Genomic DNA, 26,595 nt, shown 5'->3' with positions numbered 1-26,595 from the left:
ACAAAATCAAAATCGGATCAGCCTTTTGGGAGCTACGATGTCACAGAGAGGCACACACACATATCTACACATCAAATTTATAGCACAGAGGTTAAAAGCATGAATTAGAATTATTTATAATATAGAAGTAAAAAAAAGTTTGTATATGTGAATTTTTAGTTTTGAAGTTAGTTCTAGTAGAATATGTTAAATCTAACATCCAAGATGGCCGCCACCATTTTTTGTCATAAATCTCTCAACATGGGTACGAAATAAAAGGTCTTGACTAGTGGAAAAATATAAACTATATTGAAAGGTCATGATTTTGTATATTGGTTTTTAAATCACATATCTATAACTTCTGTTATTCTAGGAAGTATTTAATAGGCCGTTGAACTCTATTCGGGCGCAGGAGCGAGCCAATAAAAGCTAGGCCCGTAAACTTTTTATCTTCAACCTACTTCTTTTCTTCAATAAAGTTTGTTTGCCTTCATATAACCACCTCCATTTATGTTTCACAAACCTCATAATATCGGTAGGCAAGGTCAGAAAGTAATACGTTTGAGAGATGACACAATGTTCTAATTAGGTAAAAGATTTAATAAAATAAAATAAATAATAAATAAATATACCACGACAATACACACATCGCCATCTAGCCCCAAAGTAAGCGTAGCTTGTGTTATGGGCACTAAGATGCCTGTTGAATATTTTTATGAATTATATACATAAATACTTAGAAAATACATATAAACACCCAGACACTAAAAAACGTTCATGCTCATTGCACAAAAATTTTCCAGTAGTGGAATTATTCTGTTGCTACGACATAAATACATTTTGATTCCTTAACGTCATTACACATAAATAATATTGCCTAATTGTTATATATGAAGTGGTGATAGCCCAGTGTGTAGGACTTGGACTTCAATTTCAGGGGGCCGAGTTCAAATCCCAGCACGCACCTCTAACTTTTGTAAGTAATGTGCGTTTTAAGCAATTAAATTGTTACTAGCTTGAAGGACAACATCGTGAGGAAACCGTCATGCCTGAGAGTTCTCCATAGTGTTCTCAAAGGGTGTGTGGAGTCCACCAATCCGCACTGGGCCAGCGTGGTGGACTATAGCCTTACCCCCTTCTCATTGTGGTAGAAGATCCGTGCCTGTATTGGGTTGATATGATGATGATGAATTGTTATATTCAATTAAGTAAATTTAAAAAATGTAACAGTTATTACCACTGAAGTACTTTTTTCTAGGTTTACTTTCTAGAATTATGTTAATTCAGATAAAAATAATCTACAATAACAATTATTATAAGTTATTGGCGAAACTTGTCATTATTGTTCAGTAAAATTTACCATTTTAATAACAACGTTTTTGTTTTGTTATATGACATACAAGTATCTTAAACAGAAGAAATATGTAACAGACATTTAATCGTACAACTCGACAATTCTGTAATCGTGTAAATAGTAGAAAAATAGTTCTAAAAATCTACGAAAACTATATTGAGGACTTTCGCTTCGATAGCCAGAAAATGCGGGTTCATAATATGAAGGGTTTCTTATTTATCCTGTTTAAAATATACCCCAAAGTTAGAGTAACAACAATTAAAATACTATTATAATTGTTCTCACTGTAACTTTGTGGTGTGACAGCCGGTTGGCGCACTGGGCAGCGACCCTGGTTTTCACGTCCAAGGCCGTGGGTTCGATTCCCACAACTGGAAAAGTATATAATAAGTATTTAAGTGTATTGTATTCATAAAAGTATTCATCAGCTATCCTAGTACCCAAAACACAAGCTACGCTTTAAGCTAGATGGCGATGAGTGTATTGTCGTAGTATATTTGTTATTTATTATAAACCAGATTTTTATTTTATCTTTCTTCTAAGACTATGGTGGAATCAGAAGCCTCAAGTACTCGTAGCTTTAATTATAATATAATTATCACGATCACCTCACTATAGTGCAATAATTTTTAGGTACAAACGGCAAGTGGTTTTTACAGGACTATTCATAAAACGTTAAGAGAGTAAAGAAAGTCTTGACTTGACCGGATGGGCCGATTCTTTTGCAAAAAAACCTTTTCGTAAATGGCGTTACTGTTTGAGCATACCTCATGAATTCACGTAGAAATTGAAACTTATAACGAAATTGGAAAAGTTTCTTATAAAAAGTTATAGGCTTCTGTTCACAATAGCTATGTGTATTATCAAGTTTTAATACAGTACTTTGATTCTTTATTTTCTGTTAAGACTCTCAGTATTTCTAAATGAGCTTCAAACAAAAAAAAATTGCAGATGGGTTTCTTTTTATTACAAAACAAGTGATGAAACAAAAATACTTTCATCATCATCATCTTTATTAATAGCGGCCCACTACATGGCACGGGTCTCCGAATGAGAAGAGTTTAAGATGAGGTCCACCACGCTGTCCAATGCGGATTGGTGGAATTCACACGCTTTTGAGAACATTAAGGTTAGTTTTAATTATTTTATTTTTTAGCTTTTGAAATTTGTAATTGGAGTTGGATATTTATTTAAATTTTAAATTTTACTATTGTTTTTAATTTTTTTTTGTGTTATTTTTTACAGTATTTTTGTTTTAATTTTTGTCATTTTTGTCATATGGGTATTTGGCCTGAATTAAAAGTATTTATTATCTAGCAGAGTTCTCTGGCATGCAAGTAATTTTTTAATGGTTTAAATTAAAAAACACATAAAATCTCTAAAAGTTAAAGGTGCGTGCCGGGGGTCAAACTCAGTCTCCCTGAAAGTGAGGCGGAATTCCTTACCACTAGACTATCACTGATATTGTTTGAGAAAACCAAAAAATGATGCACGAAGCGGCCACGTAATTCGCACTATAGTGCGAATCGCAATGATCAATTTACTAAGAGTCGGATTCGATTTCACGAATCTGGCTCTTAACAAATATTTTCCAAATAGCGACAACAAAATACCACAATAGGGTAGTTAAATAAAAAAAATAGGGTAGTTAGTAAAGGATAATTTAATATAATAAATATCAAAAATAACCAATAATCAAACATTAAAACAGAAATAAAATAAAGATTAAATAAAAAATATATAAAGAAAATATAAACTACAATTAAATAAAAAATATCAAATTAAATTGCAATGAATTAAAAACAGAAATGAAGATTTAGAAATAAAATATCTAGTTAAACTAACTAATTTTTAATAATAAACAATAATCTATAATGAACAATTCTAACAACGTCTATTTCGATGCTGTTTCCACAAATGTCGGAAAAAAGGCAACATGTAAGTGCTCGTACATCGCCCGAAGAATCTCTTTATTAGAGCGACGTTTTTTTTGTTTTACTACAAGTTAGCCCTTGACTTAAATCCACCAGGGTAAGTGATAATGCACTCTAAGATGTTAGCGGGCTAATGGCGAGCATGGCAGTTATAGTTAACCTATATCCCTAATCGGTTTCTACGCGACATTATACCGGACCGCTAAGTCGCTTAGGGGCACGTTTTTTCGGTAGGGGCGTAACTAGCCACAGAACCTCTTAACAGACTATACCAGAGAAACCTCGGAAACAATAAATTCCGGAGGTCGTCAAAAATCGTAATGGTTCCCAAAAGCAAGCGATTCTGGAACATTTTAATCCAAAGAAGTCAGACAGTCTTGCAAAAGGCGAACATATTTGAAGCACTACAAAATCGCAGTAATATAACGATAACAAATGCAAAATTTTGTTTGGGGGCTTAACCACTTTAGATGCAGAGAGTGGGCAATTAAGAGAGCTCGGTAACTTCAGTTCTTCTACTCCTTATTTCTGTTTTGATCAGCTACAGATACTCCAAAAAACAAATAGCTCTCTCCATCACGGGTTTAGAGACTCTGAGCCTCCAGCATTAGTACCTAGATTAATTAGTATCTATGGCGATTTGAAAATAATCGGTTAACAACTCCACTCAGACTTAAAAGACTCATGCAAGCGATGAGTACAGTATATTATAGCAACGTCGGAAATAAGATTTGCAGTATGTATTAAGAATTGAGATATTGCTTTGAAAATAGTAAGGACTAGTTACTAAGTTCCTTGTAAGAAGAATTACAGAATTCACGTTGTAAAATAACTTAGAAATGACTTCAAAAAGTTGAAGGTAGTTATAATTTTAAAGTTAAAATAAAAATAATAAGATGTCGGATAATTACTTTGTAATACGTGTCTCTGTGTATTGATTTATACTGAATATTGATTTATTTTAGGGTAATAATAATAATATGGTAATAATAAGAATATGGTAATATGAATAGTGTACGTCGCAAATTATTAGATAAACTGTTGCATGCTAGGTAAACTTAATTTTTATTATAGTTTGCTGCATCTTTGCGAGGTTCTACCAGGTACACTTGTTTATATAAAACTTATCTGCGGAGACCTGTTATTAGTTTTAAGTCAGCAAATTTGTTCATTATTTAGTATTTACAACTGTTGGTTTTCCAGCAGAGGATATTATTCAAATCATATCCGAATGCCCAAGATTTGGAAAACAGAGATATGACACTTAAATTGAAATTGGAAAAACCATTAAACCAGATCGATTTAATGATTTGATGAGCATTATTGAAACAAGGGAAAACATCCTTAACTAAAATAAAATAGAAAATAGAAGTTGCATACAAAAAAAAAAGAAAAAGAACAAGCAGAATGCAATCCACGTAGCATATTTAAGTACCGACCTAGAACAGTCTTCGATCCCAATGTCGAAGGAAAGAAGGAAGGAACACAATATAACAAAAAAAAACTGTTGGTTTTCTATATATCAATAAAATAAAATAATAAGTCTTTAAAGTTTTCTCATCTCCGTAACTATTATTAAATATTTGATACAGTAGTAGTAGTAAGCGGTTGTACATACAATATACATAACGTTATTCCTTTGCTCCATTGCTGCGTTTAATAAGGGCATCGACAAAATACATTTGCAAATAATTTATACATATAAAATGCATACCTATAGAAATTTCCGGAATGACAGGTTTGAATCTGGGACTTTCTGGCAATCGCAGCCTGAGCACTTTACCAACTAAGCTACGGTAGGGGATATTAATATTTATGCCTTTTTAATTCTGCAACTTAAAAATCTGCAAAACGCTTTTGCAAATTGATATTTCCATTTTCAAGTGTAGGTAAAAACTTTTTCATAAATATTGTAAAAGCAAACTTTTGCTTGGTATAGTTCTTGTAATAAGGAAAGTATTTCAAACTTTACAAGCTTAACGTAGCTAACTGTTTAAATTAAACTAATTATGGTTAAAGCGGTCCAACTACTTTGTAACTATTATCGAATAACAGAGTTTGTTGAGAGAAAATAGTATCCAAGTACGGCTTGTTCGTATAGAAAATTATTTCAACAGTTAGTTTACTCTCGGTAAACTTAAGTCGTACAGAGTGTCTTATGTTAGATTTTCTAATACCTATTCGATCGCGTAAAAGTTTACGACGATTTGTATGGAATCGTAAGAGCGCCATCTAGATACTGATTTGGAAGTCAAAAGTCCTTTTTATAATTTCATTTTGTCATGTCTTACAGATGTATGTCTTCTAAATAAATTAACTGAGATGTTAGTTGCTTTTGAAGTTTGTTTTAGGGCTCCATTATCAAGATACTTAGTTAAGACAATTTTGTCCGTTAGTCTGAAAATTATTTTTAATAATATTTCTTATTAGACTTAGAACACAGGAGCTAGATTTTAAGGAGCTTATAAAGTCTGCGAGCAGGTAGAGAGAGTATAAATTGTAAGAGACGGGTAGTTCTAGTTTAATCCGGATTAATCTGGTTCAGATCGGATACTCCGGTACTAACCGGTATTATGTGCCCAGTTACTGTTCTCAGGTGTATTGTTAAGATAATAGCTTTTGATCATTTAGTTTTATACCACTGAGAACTAGCTCGAGACTGTTATGGGACCCTGGTAATTGATGATGCCGGCTAAGACACAAATTTGTTGACACTTTTCAGGAAAAAAACAGGATAAACTTTTAAATACGTTCTGATTTACGAAAATTGTACGACAATAACTGACCATTATTAGCTGACCATTTCGGTCGAAATAGTCTTCACTCGCGATTAGAAGAATCCAAAATATATATTATCACGGAAAATGGCGCAACGGCTTTTTTTTCGCGCGCCAAGGTAAGCCGATATACAGGCAGCATCGTTCACTACAGCCTTTATTAAAAATAATGGGAATATTTTCGTATTTAAAACTAATAGTGAATTATGACAAATTTGATAAAATTATACGTTTATTTATCATAATAACTGAGAAGGTAAAGTATTTCTTCATTTATGAAAAGGCCGACTATATATAACTTGCAGTGAGGTACAAACTAAACTTAATCGGGTCATCTATATCTGTACTAATACTATAAAGGTGTAAAGTTTGTCAGTTTGTGAATTTGTCACACTGTCCAGGGTAATCTCTGGATCTACTGAACCGATTTTGAAAATTCTTTGACCAATATAAAGCCGAGCACGGTCGAATGATATCGTTACTTACCAACGCTGCCTTAACGATGAGAGATATATGAGGGATTGAGTTCTTTAGAAAAGTTGTATAGCTTGATAATGCCTACAAAAAATATTGAAGTAACGGAAAAGTAGTTTTTTATATTTGAAAAATGATTAAAATCATTATGAAAATTTTATTAGGAGGTTGTAGAAATGCGTAGTAATAAGTTTTTTGTGAATGTGTTAGTGCTTATAATTTCAATCAAAATTTTAACCGTTTATAATACGTAATATTAATCATTTCCGTCGGTAATTTGCATAATAACATGATTTTAGGTGAAATATGCAATAAACGATGAGAAACAGCTTAATATGCTAATGCATAACATGAAATATTCAAATCCATTATATGCATATGCTCTCGATTCCCTCACCTTCAGAGTGCGATTGGACGATGCTAAGCTAATGGATCCTAAGATAAGGTGCATGAACGATAGCTTAACAGGCTGTTCGCGGCAACGAATAACCGCCAATTTCCAAATTCCGGCTTGGTACTAAGAATTTCTTGATAAATAACCCAATACTGACCACGGATGATCACACCAAAGACATCGTGATACCAATGCATGCATAATACGACGGCCAATTAGCTCATCGGGCAGCGACTCTGCTTTCTCAGTCCAAGGCTGTGGGTTCGATGCCCACAACTGGAAAATGTTTGTGTGATGAACATGAATGTCATGAGTGTCTGGGTGTTTATATGTATATTATAAGTATTTATGTATATTTTTCATAAAAATATTCAACAGTCATCTTAGTACGCATAACGGAAATCCATGATATATTATGAAAATTAAGCATAATTTGCTATACCCCGCGAAAAGCACGAGAATCTGTATGGTGTAATTTATAACTTCTTCAATCCTTATACTCCACGCCAAACAGATCTTCGGCAATGTACCCTCTACGCACGTTTCGCTCCGAAACCGGAGCATCCTCAGGAGATGTTAACTTTACAATGAATAATTGTTAACAATGCGCGGAGAAAATTAAGCTTAATTTTCATAATTTATTAAATTTATTATTTCATAAATTCGAATTTTACCTTTGAAGTGGCAAAAAAACTGGAATTGTTCTTTTTTTAATTTAATGTATAAAGTTCTAAATTAAAAATTTATAATCATTTATTTCAAGTAAGCCTTAATATCCATCTATGTGCGATGTGTTAAATCACATATGCCTATAATTACTTCGGCAACCACGTCCTTTTAAATAGGATCACAGGAGACAGAAATATGCATGGTGTTAGTACTATCCCGGATGAGCTGTGTCACAAAATGCTTTACTAATCATCATTTTCATCATCATATCAACACATTACCGGTCCACTACAGGGCACAGGTCTCCTTCCTCAATGAGAAGGGGTTAAGGCACCACCACGCTGGCCCATTGCGGATTGGTGGACTTCGCACACCTTTGAGTACATTACAGAGAACTCTCATGTAGGCAGATTTCCTCACGATGTTTTCCTTCACCGTTGAACCAAGTAATATTTTAATTGCTTAAAATGCATACAACATAGAACAATTAGAGGTGCGTGCTGGGATTCGAACTCGCCCCCCGAAAGTGAAGTCCTAACCACTGGGCTTTCACCGCTTCTTACTAATACACGCTTTACTAATAGGTACTAATAATCATTTCGTCTTTCCTAACGTCAAAGGTTATCTGGAAGAGATCGCTTTAGTGATAAGACCGCCTTTGCACACTCTATTTTCTTTTCTAAGTTAATTCTGTATGTGTGTTCACTTTGTATATAATGTGTGTAAGCTTTCAAACAAACATAACTGTTAATATAATATAAAGGCTATAGTGACGCTATTAATGGGTGGTGTCTCTTGTAGCCCTGCAAGCTGTCGCTTATGCGAGATCAAAGCCCTACGTAAATGGAAATCCGAACATAAACCCAAAATAACAACAGACGGTGTTAAAACTTTCGCTGACCCAATTACATGTTAACAAGGGACGTCGAACGTGTTCGTTTGTTGAGCTGTGTTAACCCACGCCATATAGATATATTGTCACCCAGACCAGACTGCCAGAGCAACCCGTCTTAGGACGAGGGGATCAGGACAGCTTGACATATGACTCATATAGTGACGGGTAGCTTGGACAGAGACCACCCTACCAAAGACGTGCCTCCGACTAGTGTTACGGTACCATATGGCGAAGCAACGCCTATGGGTTTTTTTTTTTTTTGGCAAAAACAGTCATTACAAGGAAGTAACTAAATACATATATAATAACAATCTTATAACATAGACTAAACATTGCCGAAAAAGTACAGTAAATTTACAATAGTAGAAAATTTTAAAAGTTAATATAACTGCCACAACCTTACGTTAGCCCGCCACCAGGTGAGATTTTATTTTTATTTTTTTATTAAGGATAGACCAGCGCTTGACGACAATCATGCCCGTAAGAAAGCAATGATGAGGTCTAGGTTGGAGCCCGCTTGCCTAGAATTCACTCTAGCCTTCAAGGTACCCAAATTATGTGTGGCAGGAAACACAGTTGCCAGGAGGGCGTTCCAAAACTTAGCGGTGCGTATCAGAAACGTGGATAATAAACGTTTGGTGCGTGTTTATGGAATATCAACCACATAAGGATGCCACTGCTCACGGTGTCTCGCTGTTCTGTGGTAGAACGGGGAAGGAGGAACAAGAATTAAGACTCCACTAAGATGTAACTTTCAGTGGAATTAAAAACAATTGTACATAGAGCACGGCTCATCATCATATGATCCCATTACTGACTCAATGCAGGTTAAGGAGCTCCTCCCACAAGAGAAGGAGTTTAAACCGTAGTCCACCAAGCTGGTTGAGTGCGGATCGGTGGACTTCACACGCTTTTGAAAACATTATGGAGGACTCTGAAGTGTGCTGGTTTCCTCACGATGTTTTTCCTTCACCGTTTATAGGTACTGTTTTAATTACTCAAATATCGTGCTGGGATATGAACTCAGCCCCCTGAATATGTCGCGGAAGTCATATCCACTACACTATCACCACCTCATTTTTTTTTTATTGCATAAATTTAAAATGCATAAACTTCGGCGCTGGTAGGATTTGAACCTGTTACTCTTCAGCAAACGTGGCCTGAGCGCTTTACCAACTAAGCAGTGGCGTGCACAGGGTTTTTGACCAGGGTATGCATAAAGAAGGAAGACGGCATAAAATTGAAAAATCCTTCCTCTTTTTGAGTTATTCAAAAATTTTAGGGTATGCAGTGCTTATGTGCTTATATGAAGTGCACGCCACTGCAACCAAGCTTCAGTTTCCATACCACCGATGCCGAATCATCATCATCATCATCATCCGCAGTTTATTAACGTCCCACTGCTGAGCCCAGGCCTCGTCTCTCAGAGGAGAGACGGTTTAGGACACCAACCCACCATACTGCTTCAATTGCGGTTGGTGGAAATTTATATTAAGGTGTATGCCAATATGTCTTTTTATCACTTAATAGAAAAACTTTAAACGAATTATCGACGAATCCAAAAATATTATCGTGGTATGTACCCGTTGAACTATATTTAAGAAACTTTAAACGACCTACCATGCCAAAATAATTGATGTAATAGAAATGTTTTGTACATTCTTTAATAATAGTTGTTTAGTAATGGTGTACCTAATAATAATGAATGCGACAAAAACTGCTTCTTCGTCTGATATTGTGTGACGCACGATTCAATTTAGAAGCGTCTATTGTATGAGGTATAATTAGGTCAAATGTTTCTACGATGTACATACTAGGTGCTTAAAGACCAGTCCACATCTGATTGTAACATACGTTCTGGCATGGATACAAGAGACATACAAGAGATTTTTTCATTTATATAAAACGTAAGCTTACAGAAAAATCCTATTACAGAGTTAAGGATTACTTAAACGTTAAAAAAGCTTAGGCGTGAATTGCTCTAACTTCATAGCTTAATAATTACTTTTTTACTTATATAAATTTACTGAGAGATGGTGATAACAAAAAAAATTACATTAATCTTTTCTGTACTTATGTTTTCTACGCCTGGAACCGATCGCAAGGCTGCCAACGAGTATGCTCTTGACTGCAATCTCACCTGGTGGTAAGTGATGATGCAGTCTAAGATGAGAGCGGGCTTAACTGTTAGGGAGTAAGGTAGTTACACTCCCTAATCGATTCTACACGAAATCGCATCGGAACACTAAATCGCTTAGCGGCACGTCTTTGTCGGTAGGTTGGCAAATACGGCCAAAGCCAGATCCAGATCACACCAGAGAAAATTCAGAAATATTAAATTCCCAAATTACCACTACCGGGAACCGAACCCGGGATCTCCTGCTTAAATTCACAGCGCTCACCGTTACTCCAGGAGGGGTCGTACAAATAGTTTCTTTGTTTGGTTTGCAAAAAAAGTGTAATTCTTTAATTCGATTCAACAAAACTTCCTATGTATACTCAGTGGCGTGCACTTCATATATGCACAAAAGCACTGCTTTTGTGCATATATGAAGCTGCACCCTAAAAAATTTGTATTACTCCTAAATGGGAAGGATTTTTCCATTTTATGCCATTTTCCTTCTTTATGCATACCCTGGTCAAAAACCCTGTGCACGCCACTGTGTATACTGTAAGGAAGTTTTTCTTAATTCTCAACCATTGTGATGTGCACAAACCTTTAGTTCGTCAAATATTTGCGACAATTCCAAGAAAATAAACCTCACAGTACCAGTATAAAGTTCCATACGAACAATATTATTTTACCGTCACAAAAATAATTTGAAGAATCTTTTTGAATACAAGTAATAACTACAATGAGTATACCAAATATATACGCGATCTAAGTGACGCTGGAGCTATTTCTGTTCAGTACGGCTAGAAGATACGCCCATATCTTTTGGAGATATTTTCTCCACTGACAATTTTTTTTTTTCTCCCACAGTTTAATCTAGTGTCATGCTTTAACAGAAGCTGTGATAGCCCAGTGGGTAGGAGACGACTTCACTTTCGCGGGACCGAGTTCGAGTCCCAACACGCACCTCTAATTTTTCAAAGTTTTGTGCGTTTTAAGTAATCAACATGCCACTTGCTTCAACGGTGAAGGAAAACATCGTGAGGAAACCTGCATATCCCTTCGAGTTCCCATAATGTTCTCAAAGGTGTGTGGAGTCCACCAATCCACACTGGGCTAGCGTGGTGGACTACGGCCTTAACCCCTTCTCCACTGTGCGAGGAGACCCGTGAGGTTACTTTGGCATAAATGCATCCGTATTTATATCAAAGTACCCACCGGCATAATGTCATTAACATTGGCTATTAATCAAATATAATTTTAACTATTCATGAATTGTCAGCACACACATTTGTTAAAATGCTAATAAAATATCTGATAACCTAAATCAAATTATAGTTTTAATTTAATTAATTACTCACTTTACAAAAGTACTCAGGGCAACTCTATCCTTCTATCTCACTAACGAAAGTAATCATACAATTTTGTGCTGAAAAATACTTTTAAATATTCTGTACTCAAGATGTCGACTTCAAACAGCTTCAACATCATTGTAACAGCAAAAAAAACGTGTGTGTACTTATGTACACAGTTAGAAGTTAAACTTCTTAGGCTTAACAAGACAAAAATCTCATCAAAAATTTTATCTTTCGCCTTATTCTACGTTTGTAGAAAAAACGACACTAACAATACAAAAAAAGTATTGTTTGAATTATTGAAAGTTAACTGACAAAACTATTTTAGAAAAACTAAAATGGTGTCGGTTTGTTGTGATGGCGCGCGCATCGAAAAAATTTACTCTTACAATTTATCCCTAACGCGCCAAAAAAAGTATAACTTCAATAAATAATTATAAAATCACATTTTTCTATTCAATTGTGCTGTTCCATTAAAAACGGGGTTAACCTAGCAGGTAATATTTCGATTTCCCTTTCGGGCTACCGAGTTTGAACCCCGGCACGCACCTCTAACTTTTTAAAATTATAAGCATTTTCAAGCAAATATTCAAATGTTATTTTGTTTAACGGGAAAGCAAAATTACGTGAGAAAACCAGCATGCCTGAGACTTCACAAATGCTACTCAATAATGTTAATCTTTCAATCAACTCTTGGCCAGCGTTTGGCTCACCTGGTGGAAATAATTTTAAAACCATTGCCAAATTTTAATGTAATGTATAAACCCAAAAATATGTCGAACAAACCAGAAGAAAAAATACTACCAAGTTACATTACATTCGTGCGCTGAATAAAGCGCACGGAAATATAAGCAAAAATATTGGTCTATATTAAGTAGGTTTAGATAGCTCTTAACCAATTTACGATCGTTTTCCATATTCAATCTATGTGTAATCTGTGGACAAGTTGGTGAAAAGTTTTTATTTGTTAATATTTTTTCGACCATAACAACGTTGCTATGTATTATATCTATAAATTATGGATAGATTTAATATAGAAAATCGACGACAGAGATCTACATACCTTCGTCAACACTAATGAAAGTACCAAACGTCTATTCAGAATGCAATATTTTCAAATCGTTCGAGAGTTGTGTTCTTTCTTCGAAATGCAAGCCGCTAGGCAGTCTTTTTTCAATTGAAAAGAGGAACTGGGCTGCACAGTTTTTGTTCTTGAAGGTTATTTGCACTCTCTTACTCAACGTGATTAAAAACTCCTTGGTAAGATTCTACGTATTTCTTGAGAGCCCCCTACAACAAGAACGGTGACTCTAAACATACAAAAAGCCACGGCTATATTTTTTTTTCTGAGGCATCTTTGAACACAAGTGCATATAAATATAGTTTTTCTTTTTTTTTTTACCTGTAATAGACTAGCGCTTGACCACAACCTCATCTGATGGAAATTTTAGAAGTGTACCTAAATGTAGATGGGACGCGCTTGCCTAGAAGGCTATTCACTTTTGTTTTAAAGATACCCAGGTTGTAAGAATTAGGAAACACAGGACTTGGAAGGGTATTCCAAACCCCAGTCATGCGTAAAAGAAAAGAAGATGCAATGCTTTGTGCGATTTTTTGGAATATTAACAACAAAGGGTTCAAAACCCGCCCGGTATCTTGTGTGCCGAGTGCGATGGTTGAATGGTGAGGTATGTTATCAGCGCTAATCAACGTCCACGATAATTTACCTATAGATATGATGATTCTATCTCAAAAAGAGGTGCGGTGCACATAAATATCTACATATGAAATTTCTTCTTCTTGCACTGCCGCCTACTATCAGAGGTCGGCAATAATTAAGACTATCTAGGCTTTGGACGCAGCTGCACGGAACAACGATCGGGTACTCTTTCCGAACCATTGGCGTAAATTTTTCAGCCACGATGTTCTTCTTCATAATGAATTGAAGGAGGTCATATTTATTGTTTCACAAGTAAAATTTATCCTCCTACTGTTAAAGTCGGTTTCAACCATAAATTTTAATTTTATTTTTGATTGAAACCTACCTCTCCTAGATAAATGTTTCTGTGTTTTCTCATTTCTAAAATTAATAGAAGAAGAGTTTTACTACCAACATACATAAATGACGTATTAATTTTCCAAAGCACTCGTGTAGGTGTTAAAAGTGACTTGGTCCAAATGTTGGACCCTAATTCCCCCATAACTAATAATTCCCCCATAATTTCCCCCATAATTTGTCTGTTTGCTTAATTGAACGCGATGATCTTAGGAACTAGTAGTACGATTTCAAGAATTATTTGTATATTATTACACTAACACCAATAGGAGCATAGCACAAATGAAGAATGTTTCAAAATCGGAGATTTTATTATGTCCATTTTTTAAGGTTGACGGACGAAGTCGCGTGGGCCTGCTAGTGTGTTATAATTTGAGAGTACGCAATCAACTCTTGGTTTCCTCTCAAGTAGAACGTAATGTGATGATCGCATCAGCATACACTGACATTGATCTAGAAATGTCTCTAACTCTTAAAATAATTGTCACAAGTCAGTGTTCCTGTTGTTCTCATTCGAATGCTTGTGCGGGAACGTAATTAAATATTGAAAATTTGTTTCAATTTAAAAGTGATTTAACATTGGAGTGACGCAAAGTTTATTTTGGGGCCGTATCTTTGTACTTTCAAAGATGTTTCAAGTGAAAAATTAGAAGCATCAATAAACAATTAAGTTCCATTTGTAATTTAAAGTGCTAACTTTTGGAGTGCTACGGGGTAATTTAGGGATCGATTTTAATTTTTTTTAATAACATAAATAACTGTCATTTTTTTTAAATACATAGATTATTTAAATTTTATAGACATTGGAATATCTTAAATATTTATATTACGAAGAACACAGAAACTTTATTATAACTAAAATTGTTTATTGTTGTAGTGGATTTCTAGACTTTTTCCAAAATGTATTCTAAAATATTAGTTATACTCCTAGGAATAGTTGTGATAACCTGTAAAGATTTAAATGAAACTGATAGGGCGACCAGAGCAGCGTTTATACAGAGGTTGCTGAATAAGCGAAAGTCTTTAGAAGGAAGAGTAAAACTTCTCGGAGGATCAAACAAGTTTGAAGGTAATTTGACTAAACATATAACAGAAATGATTTTATTTATCAATGGTTTTTATATTTGGTAGGCAGCAACCCTACTTTCTGAGTCAAGTCGATTCCCACAACTGGAAAATATTTGTGTGATGAACGTGAATGTTTTTCAGTTTCGGGGTGTTTATTTGTATATTATAAGTATTCATGTATATTATTCATAAAAATATTCATCAGTCATCTTAGTACCCATAACACAAGCTACGCTTAGTTTGGGGCTAGATGGCGATGTGTGTATTGTCGTAGTATATTTATTTACTTATGATTTAATTCTTTATATTTAACAAAACATATAACTGCAATAATTTGAGCATTAAATATACGCGAGAAAAATAAACTCGCAGTGTAGGATACTAGGATTCTTTATAAAATAAGTAACACGTTAAAGGAAATTCATACAATTATACACGTCTCATAAAAAGAGCTACGTAAACGTTAAAACGTAACGGTATGAATAATTTATTGCTCCAACTTAGTTGCTATTTAAATAGTTTAAGTGATATTGTGAGATGGACAAGAAAAGATCACCCAGTTTCAAAGCCAATTTGGAACCCTCATAGCTTCCATCATCTCACTGCCACATACAAAATGACATCATCATCATCATCAAATCAACCCATTACCGGCACACATTATGGGAGGTTCTTCTACTTCTTTCTCTGGGCTTGTCTCCGCAACCTTCCGTTGTACGTAGTGCCACTGGTAGGGTTCCCCGCTGGGTCACTCCAGCCAGCCGAGCTCACTCCAGAAGCTTAGCAAACCGCCCAGGTCGCCAAGTGATTATGGGAGGTTAAGGCCGTACTCCACCAACGTACTTGAGAACATTATGGAGAACTCTCAGGCATGCAGGTTTCCTTGCGACAGATTCCTTCACCCTTGAAGCAAGTGATATTAAATTGGTTCGAACTCTGCCCCCCGAAAGTGAAGTCGAAGTCCTACCCACTGGTCTGCCACCGGTTACCTTATCTACTGGTTACCTATTTGATAAAACAAAAGATTGACATTCCCTTTGTCGGACATTAGTGGACTTTGGATCATAATGATGGACTGGTTGCGAGAGCAAAAATTTAGTTTGTTGCCAGTATAGTGTAACGCAAACACTTTGTCATTTCTGACTTTGTTTTATTCCCCACGTTTTAAACGTTTCAAACGCTGTGTATGCAAAATTAATTAATTTTGACTTCAGCGACGAGAATTTAATCATCTAAGTGTGAACTTCACCTATTATAGTAATTTATGAGTAAAATCCATTCAAATGTATTAAATAACAATTTATACCACGTGTAAATGAATAACGAAATAAGACTTCATAGGCTTTAGAGATACTTACATTATGTACTCTGTGAAACTTATCTGTGAAACCGAAAACCTAATAAATTTTGAGTTAACCACTGCCATAGTTTTTACTGAGAGAAGTCAGTTACAGCCCTACTATGCGTGTGTCGGTCTTTTATATTCAATACTAGCTGTTGCCCGCGACTTCGTCTGCGTTTGATTTTGTTTTTTTGATGTAGCATTAAATTTAGTTCAGTATCGCTACGCCTTAATGAGGGATTTGTTGTCCGCTGTCCGCTGAGGAGTTCTGTCCTCTATCTCCAACTCACAGTTTGGGCAAAATTAAACACATATTATAACAATAAATAAATAGTACAAAAATAATTATTTAAATAGGTTATAATTTTTCGGATTTATGCTGTTAAATCGTCAAACACTTTCATCCCATCTCCCAAAGAAACCAGAGCATAATGTCGGGATAAAAAGTATCCTATATTACTTCTAACACTTCCAAGAATATGTGTACAAAGTTTCATGAGGATCAGTTAAGTAGTTTTGGCGTGAAAGCGTAACAAACAAACTTACATTGACATTTATAATATTAGTAGGGATGGTTGTTATAAGTAAACATTTAGGTTGTGTTGAATTCGTTTGTACGAAAGAATGAATATGCTTTTTTTGATTTAATATTGTTACATGGTGCTCCTTATGAAATATACTTAGGTATCCTTCTATATTATTTCGTAATTCTTTTACACGTTGGATATACTGGTGTTAAAAAGAGGATTTTTTTTCTTTGCAATCGATAATGTACTAAATTTTAAAGAGTTCTTACTCTCGGTTGTGAAAACGATAGGTAGAGCATACAAGGTTTTTTTAGAAGCTAAGCTTTTTGTGACAGAGCTAGAAGAAGTGTTACAGCATGCAGCACCATAGTTGCAATGCTGTTTCCGGTCTGAAGGGCACGGTTGCCACTTGCCGATGTAACTACATGCAGTAGCGTGCACAGGGTTTTTGACCAGGGTATGCATAAACGAGGAAGATGGCATATTTATATTCTAAGTATTCAGGTATATTTCTCATCAGGCATCTTAGTACCCATAACACAAGCTACGCTTACTTTGGGGCTAGATGGCGATGTGTGTATTGTCGTAGTATATTTATTTATTTATTATTTATTTAATTGAAAAATCCTTCCCTATTTTTTTATACTCTTTATTTGTACACCGTGAATTGTAAATCGATGTCACAAGTTCACAACGATATCGATATCAATTTTAATATTGATATCAATATCTATTTCGATATCGATATTAAAATCAATGTCAATATCGATATCAATATCAATATCGATATTAAAATCGATGTCAATATCGATATCGATATTTATATTGATATCGATATTAAAATTTACATCGATATCAATACCATTGTCAATATCGATACATCTTTATCGATATTTACATCGATTTAAATATCAATATCGATATCGGTATAGATATCGATAATAATATCGATATTTATATCGATATCGATACTGACGTCAATTTTAATATCAATATCGATACTGACATCAATTTTAATATCAATATCGATACTGACATCAATTTTAATATCGATATCGATATCGATATAGATATAATATGATATTATGATCGATATCAATATCGATAACGATATTTACATCGATTTTAATATCGATATTGACATCGATATTATTATCGATATCTATATCGATATCGATAAAGATATTAAAATCGATGTAAATATCAATATCAATATGAATATGGATATTATGATCGATATCTATATCGATATTTATATCAATTTTAGTATCGTTATCGATATAGATATCGATCATAATATCCATATTCATATTGATATTGATATTTACATCGATTTTAATATCTTTATCGATATCGATATAAATATCGATATAATTATCGATATCTATACCGATATCAATATCGATATTTAAATCGATGTAAATATCGATATAGATGTATCGATATTGACATCGGTATTGATATCGATATAAATTTTAATATCGATATCAACATCAATATCGATATCGATATTGGCATCGATATTATTATCGATATCTATATCGATATCGATAAAGATATTAAAATCGATGTAAATATCAATATCAATATGAATATGGATATTATGATCGATATCTATATCGATATTTATATCAATTTTAGTATCGTTATCGATATTGATATCGATCATAATATTATATTATATCGATATCGATATCGATATTAAATTTGAATTGTAAAAATATCGATATTGATATTAAAATTGATATAAATATCGATATAGATATCGATCATAATATCGATATTCATATTGATATTGATATTTACATCGATTTTAATATCTTTATCGATATCGATATAGATATCGATAAAATATCGATATTTATATCGATATCGATACAGACATCAATTTTTATATCAATATCGATCATAATATCGATATTAATATCAATTAAAATAACAATATTTATATCGATATCGATATAATATAATATTATGATCGATATCAATATCGATAACGATATTAAAATTGATATAAATATCGATATAGATATCGATCATAAAATCGATATTCATATTGATATTGATATTTACATCGATTTTAATATCTTTATCGATATCGATATTGACATCAATTTTAATATCAATATCGATATCGATATCGATCATAATATCGATATTTATATCAATTTTAATATCGATATCGATATTGATATCAAAATTGATGTCAGTATCGATATTGATATTAAAATTGAAGTCAGTATCGATATTGATATTAAAATTGATGTCAGTATCGATCTTAATATCAATATCGATACTGACTTCAATTTTAATATTTTTACAATTCAAATTTAATATCGATATCGATATCGATATAATATAATATTATGATCGATATCAATATCGATAACGATACTAAAATTGATATTAATATCGATAAAGATATCGATCATAATATCCATATTCATATTGATATTGATATTTACATCGATTTTAATATCTTTATCGATATCGATATAGATATCGATAATAATATCTATGTCAATATCGATATCGATATTGATGTTGATATCGATATTAAAATTTATATCGATATCAATACCGATGTCAATATCGATACATCTATATCGATATTTACATCGATTTAAATATCGATATCGATATCGCTATAGATATCGATAATTATATCGATATTTATATCGATATCGATATCGGTTTAGATATCGATAATAATATCGATATCGATATAGATATCGATCATAATATCGATATTTATATCAATTTTAATATCGTTATCGTTATTGATATCGATCATAATATCATATTATATCGATATCGATATAAATATTGATATTAAAATTGATATAAATATCGATATAGATATCGATCATAATATCCATATTCATATTGATATTGATATTTACATCGATTTTAATATCTTTATCGCTATCGATATAGATATCGATAATAATATCAATGTCAATATCGATATCGATATTGATGTTGATATCGATATTAAAATTTATATCGATATCAATACCGATGTCAATATCGATACATCTATATCGATATTTACATCGATTTAAATATCGATATCGATATCGGTATAGATATCGATAATTATATCGATATTTATATCGATATCGATATCGGTTTAGATATCGATAATAATATCGATATCGATATTGACATCAATTTTAATATCGAATTATAATTGAACGATATTTACATCGATTTTAATATCGATATCGATATCGGTATAGGTATCGATCATAATATCGATATTTATATCAATTAAAATAACAATATTTATATCGATATCGATATAATATAATATTATGATCGATATCAATATCGATAACGATATTAAAATTGATATAAATATCGATATAGATATCGATCATAAAATCGATATTCATATTGATATTGATATTTACATCGATTTTAATATCTTTATCGATATCGATATTGAAATCAATTTTAATATCAATATCGATATCGATATCGATCATAATATCGATATTTATATCAGTAAAAGTTTCAGTAAAATTTTTGAAAAACTTATTTTAAATCAGTTACTTTCCTATTTTCATAAGTATGATTTACTCCACGTTAAACAATTTGGTTTTACACGGGGTCGCTCAACTATCGACGCTGGTGTTGAGCTAATACATAATATATTTGAAGCTTGGGAGGAGTCACATGATGCACTTGGTGTGTTCTGTGATTTGTCTAAGGCGTTTGATTGTGTTGTACATGAAACGTTAGTCAGAAAACTACACCACTATGGAATTCAGGGTATAGCTCTCGACTTGATTAGTTACTACTTGCGTGATAGGGTGCAAATGGTAGACGTTAATGGAAAGCGGTCTAATGGGTCATTTGTGAAAATTGGTGTTCCACAGGGTTCTATATTAGGACCATTTCTATTCCTTATTTACATTAATGACCTGCCTTACCTTGTTAAGGACAATCACGGGATAGTATTGTTTGCTGATGATACATCACTTATGTTCAAAATTAAGAGACGTGAATTAGCTTTAGACGATGTAAACAACTATCTCGCTAAAGTAGTACAATGGTTTGAAGCTAATAATTTGGTTTTAAATGAAAATAAAACTAAGTGCATAAAATTCACATTACCAAATGTTAAACATGTAAAAACCACTATACTACTTAATAATGAGGAATTGAATCCGGTGGATACAACAGTATTTCTAGGAATAACGTTAGATGCTAAACTTCAATGGGGCCCTCATGTAAATAATTTATCGAACAGGCTTAGTTCTGCTGCCTATGCAGTAAAGAAGATACGCCACCTGACAGACATAGAAACTGCTAGGCTAGTCTATTAGTAGCTCGTAGCTTTAGTTTTAAGTTTACGATTGTAGTTATCGCCATCACTACTCACTGCTATGTACACATTTTGTATACAATAACGCATCAAAAGTGCCATCTATGTGCCTATTTGAATAAAGGATTATTTGACTTTGACTTTGACTTTGACTTTATCAATTTTAATATCGATATCGATATTGATATCAAAATTGATGTCAGTATCGATATTGATATTAAAATTGAAGTCAGTATCGATATTGATATTGATATTAAAATTGATATCAATTTTAATATCAATATCGATACTGACTTCAATTTTAATATTTTTACAATTCAAATTTAATATCGATATCGATATCGATATAATATAATATTATGATCGATATCAATATCGATAACGATACTAAAATTGGTATAAATATCGATAAAGATATCGATCATAATATCCATATTCATATTGATATTGATATTTACATCGATTTTAATATCGATATCGGTATAAATATCGATAATAATATCGATATATATATTGATATTGAAATTGATATCGATATTGATATAATATGATATTATGATCGATATCAATATCGATAACGATATTAACATCGATTTTACATCGATATCGATATCGATATAGATATCGATAATAATATCGATATTTATATTGATATCTATATTGACATCAACTTTAATATCGAATTAAAATTGATATAAATATCGATATTAAAATCGATGTAAATATCGATATAGATGTATCGATATTGACATCGGTATTTATATCGATATCAATTTTAATATATCGATATCGATATTAAAATCGATGTAAATATCTATATCGATATCGATCATAATATCGATATTTATATCAATTTTAATATCGTTGTCAATATCGATACATCTATATCGATATTTACATCAATTTTAATATCGATATCGATATAGATATTGATAATATCGATATTGACATCAATTTTAATATCGAATTAAAATTGATATAAATATCGATATTAAAATCGATGTAAATATCGATATAGATGTATCGATATTGACATCGGTATTTATATTGACATCAATTTTAATATCAATATCGATACTGACATGTCATTTTATCGATATAAATGTAAATATCGATATCGATATTGACATTGATTTTAATATCGATATTTATATCAATTTTAATATCGTTACCGATATTGATATCGATCATAATATCATATTATATCGATATCGATATAAATATATACCGATATCGATATCGATATTTAAATCGATTTAAATATCGATATCGATATCGGTATAGATATCGATAATTATATCGATATTTATATCGATATCGATATCGATACTGACATCTATTTTAATATCAATATCGATACTGACATCAATTTTAATATCAATATCGATATCGATATCGATCATAATATCGATATTTATATCAATTTTAATATCGATATCGATATCGATATTGATATAATATGATATTATGATCGATATCGATAATAATATCGATATTTATAGTGATATCGATATTGACATCAATTTTAATATCGAATTAAAATTGATATAAATCGCGATAAAATATGGATATCTATACCGATATCGATATCGATATAATATAATATTATGATCGACATCAATATCGATAACGATATTAAAATTGATATAAATATCGATATAGATGTATCGATATTGACATCGGTATTGATATCGATATCAATTTTAATATCGATATCAATATCAATATCGATATTGATATTGACATCGATTTAAATGTCGATATAATTATCGATATCTATACCGATATCGATATTGATATTTAAATCGATTTAAATATCGATATAGATGTATCGATATTGACATCGGTATTTATATCGATATCAATTTTAATATCAATATCGATATCGATATCGATCATAATATCGATATTTATATCAATTTTAATATCGATATCGATATCGATATTGATATAATATGATATTATGATCGATATCAATTTTAATTTTATTTTACCGATGTCAATATCGATACATCTATATCGATATTTGACATCGATTGACATCGATTTTAATATCGTTATTGATATTGATATCGATATTTAAATTGATATCGATATAAATACCGATGTCAATATCGATACATCTATATATATATCGATATTAATATCGATTTAAATCGATTTAAATATCGATATCGATATCGATACTGACATCTATTTTAATATCAATATCGATACTGACATCAATTTTAATATCAATATCGATATCGATATCGATCATAATATCGATATTTATATCAATTTTTATATCGATATCGATATCGATGTAAAATCGATGTAAATATCAATATCGATATCGATATCGATATTAAAATTGATATAAATATCGATATTATGATCGATATCGATATCGATATTGATATTAAAATTGATGTCAGTATCGATATCGATACTGACATCAATTTTAATTTTATTTTACCGATGTCAATATCGATACATCTATATCGATATTTACATCGATTTTTATATCGAAAAAGATATCGGTATAGATATCTATAATAATATCGATATTTACATCAATTTTAATTCGATATTAAAATTGATGTCAATATCGATATCGATATTATTATCGATATCTATACTGATATCGATAAAAATATCGATATCTATACCGATATTTACATCGATTTTAATATCGATATCGATATCGGTATAGATATCGATAATAATATCAATATTAAAATCGCTGTCAATATCGATATTTATATCAATTTTAATATCGATATCGATATTGATACTGATATCGATATTAAAATTGATATCGATATCAATACCGATGTCAATATCGATACATCTATATCGATATTTATATCAATTTTAATATCGTTATCGATATTTATGTCGATCATAATATTATATTATATCGATATCGATATAAATATTGATATTAAAATTGATGTCTGTATCGATATTGACAGCAATTTTAATATCGATATTATTATCGATATCTATACCATATCGGTATAGATATCGATATTAAAATCAATGTAAATATCGATATAGATGTATCGATATTGACATCGGTATTGATATCGATATCAATTTTAATATCGATATCAATATTTATATCGATATCGTTATGACATCGATTTTAATATCGATATTGATATTAAGATCGATACTGACATCAATTTTAATATCAATATCGATATCGATATCCATCATAATATCGATATTTAAATCAATTAAAATATCAATATTTATATCGATATCGATATAATATAATATTATGATCGATATCAATATCGATAACGATATTAAAACTGATATAAATATCGATATAGATATCGATATTTATATTGACATCAATTTTAATATCAATATCGATATCGATATCGATATAAATATTGATATTAAAATTGATATAAATATCGATATTGACAGCGATTTTAATATCGATATTATTCTCAATATCTATACCGATATCGATATCGATATTGACATCGATTTAAATATCGATATTGATTTTGATATCGATATCGATATAATATAATATTATGATCGATATCAATATCGATAACGATATTAAAATTGATATAAATATCGATATAGATTTCGATCATAATTTCGATATTCATATTGATATTGATATTTACATCGATTTTAATATCTTTATCGATATCGATATAGATATCGATAATAATATCGATATTTATATCGATATCGATACAGACTTCAATTTTAATATCAATATTTATATCGATATCGATATTATATAATATTATGATCGACATCAATATCGATAACGATATTAAAATTGATATAAATATCGATATTTAAATCGATGTCAATATCGATATCGATTTCGATATTGATATAATATGATATTATGATCGATATCTATACCGATATCGATATCGATATTAAAATCGATGTAAATATCGATATCGATATCGATATTAAAATCGATGTAAATATCGATATAGATATCGATATTGATATTAAAATTGATGTCAGTATCGATATCGATATGAATATCGATATTATGATCGATATCGATAACGATATTGATATTAAAATTGATATCAGTATCGATATCGATATAAATATCGATACCGATAATGATATTGATATTTACATCGATGTCAATATCGATATCGATATTGATGTTGATATCGATATTAAAATTTATATCGATATCAATACCGATGTCAATATCGATACATCTATATCGATATTAATATCAATTTTAATATCGTTATCGATATTGATGTCGATCATAATATTATATTATATCGATATCGATATAAATATTGATATTAAAATTGATGTCTGTATCGATATCGATATAAATATAAATATCGATATTATTATCGATATCTATATCGATATCGATAAAAATATCGATATCGATATCGATATTGATATCGCTCATAAAATCATATTATATCAATATCGATATCGATATCGGTATAGATATCGATAATTATATCGATATTATGATCGATATCGATATCGATATTGATAATTAAATTGATGTCAGTATCGATTTTGATATTAAAATAGATGTCAGTATCGATATCGATATAAATATCGATATTATTATCGATATCTATACCGATATCGATAAAAATATCGATTTCGATATCGATATTGATATCGATCATAATATCATATTATATCAATATCGATATCGATATCGGTATAGATATCGATAATTATATCGATATTTATATCGATATCGATACTGACATCTATTTTAATATCAAAATCGATACTGACATCAATTTTAATATCAATATCGATATCGATATCGATCATAATATCGATATAATTATCGATATATATACCGATATCGATATCGATATTGATATAATATGATATTATGATCGATGTCAATATCGATATCGATAATGATATTGATATCGATATTAAAATTGATATCGATATAAATACCGATGTCAATATCGATACATCTATATCGATATTTACATCGATTTTAATATCGATATCGATATCGGTATAGATATCCATAATAATATCGATATTTATATCAATTTTCATTCGATATTAAAATTGATGTCAATATCGATATCAATATAAATATCGATATTATTATCGGTATCTATATCGATATCGATATCGATGTAAAATCGATGTAAATATCGTTATCGATATTGATATCGATCATAATATCATATTATATCATATAAATATCAATATAAATATCGATATTATTATCGGTATATCGATATTATTATCGATATCGATATCGATATTAAAATCGATGTAGATATCGATATAGATATTGATATTAAAATTGATGTCAGTATCGATATCGATATG

The 26,595-nt window shown here is 31.3% G+C and overlaps 1 protein-coding gene across 1 annotated transcript in view; it reads left to right on the top strand.

Moving 5' to 3' along the window:
* Positions 1 to 14,900: 14,900 nt before the first annotated feature.
* Positions 14,901 to 26,595, top strand: part of LOC120634247 (lysyl oxidase homolog 2) — a 33,474-nt gene continuing 21,779 nt past the window's right edge. The window contains exon 1 of the mRNA XM_039904724.1: positions 14,901 to 15,069. Coding sequence (XP_039760658.1) covers positions 14,901 to 15,069 — 169 coding nt within the window. The remainder of the gene's footprint in view (positions 15,070 to 26,595) is intronic.

Source organism: Pararge aegeria, chromosome 23, assembly GCF_905163445.1.
Source record: "Pararge aegeria chromosome 23, ilParAegt1.1, whole genome shotgun sequence".
In the NCBI taxonomy this organism is placed as follows: Eukaryota; Metazoa; Arthropoda; class Insecta; order Lepidoptera; family Nymphalidae; genus Pararge; species Pararge aegeria.
Note: the sequence above shows the minus strand (reverse complement) of the source record. Positions and strands in the feature narration are given on the sequence as shown.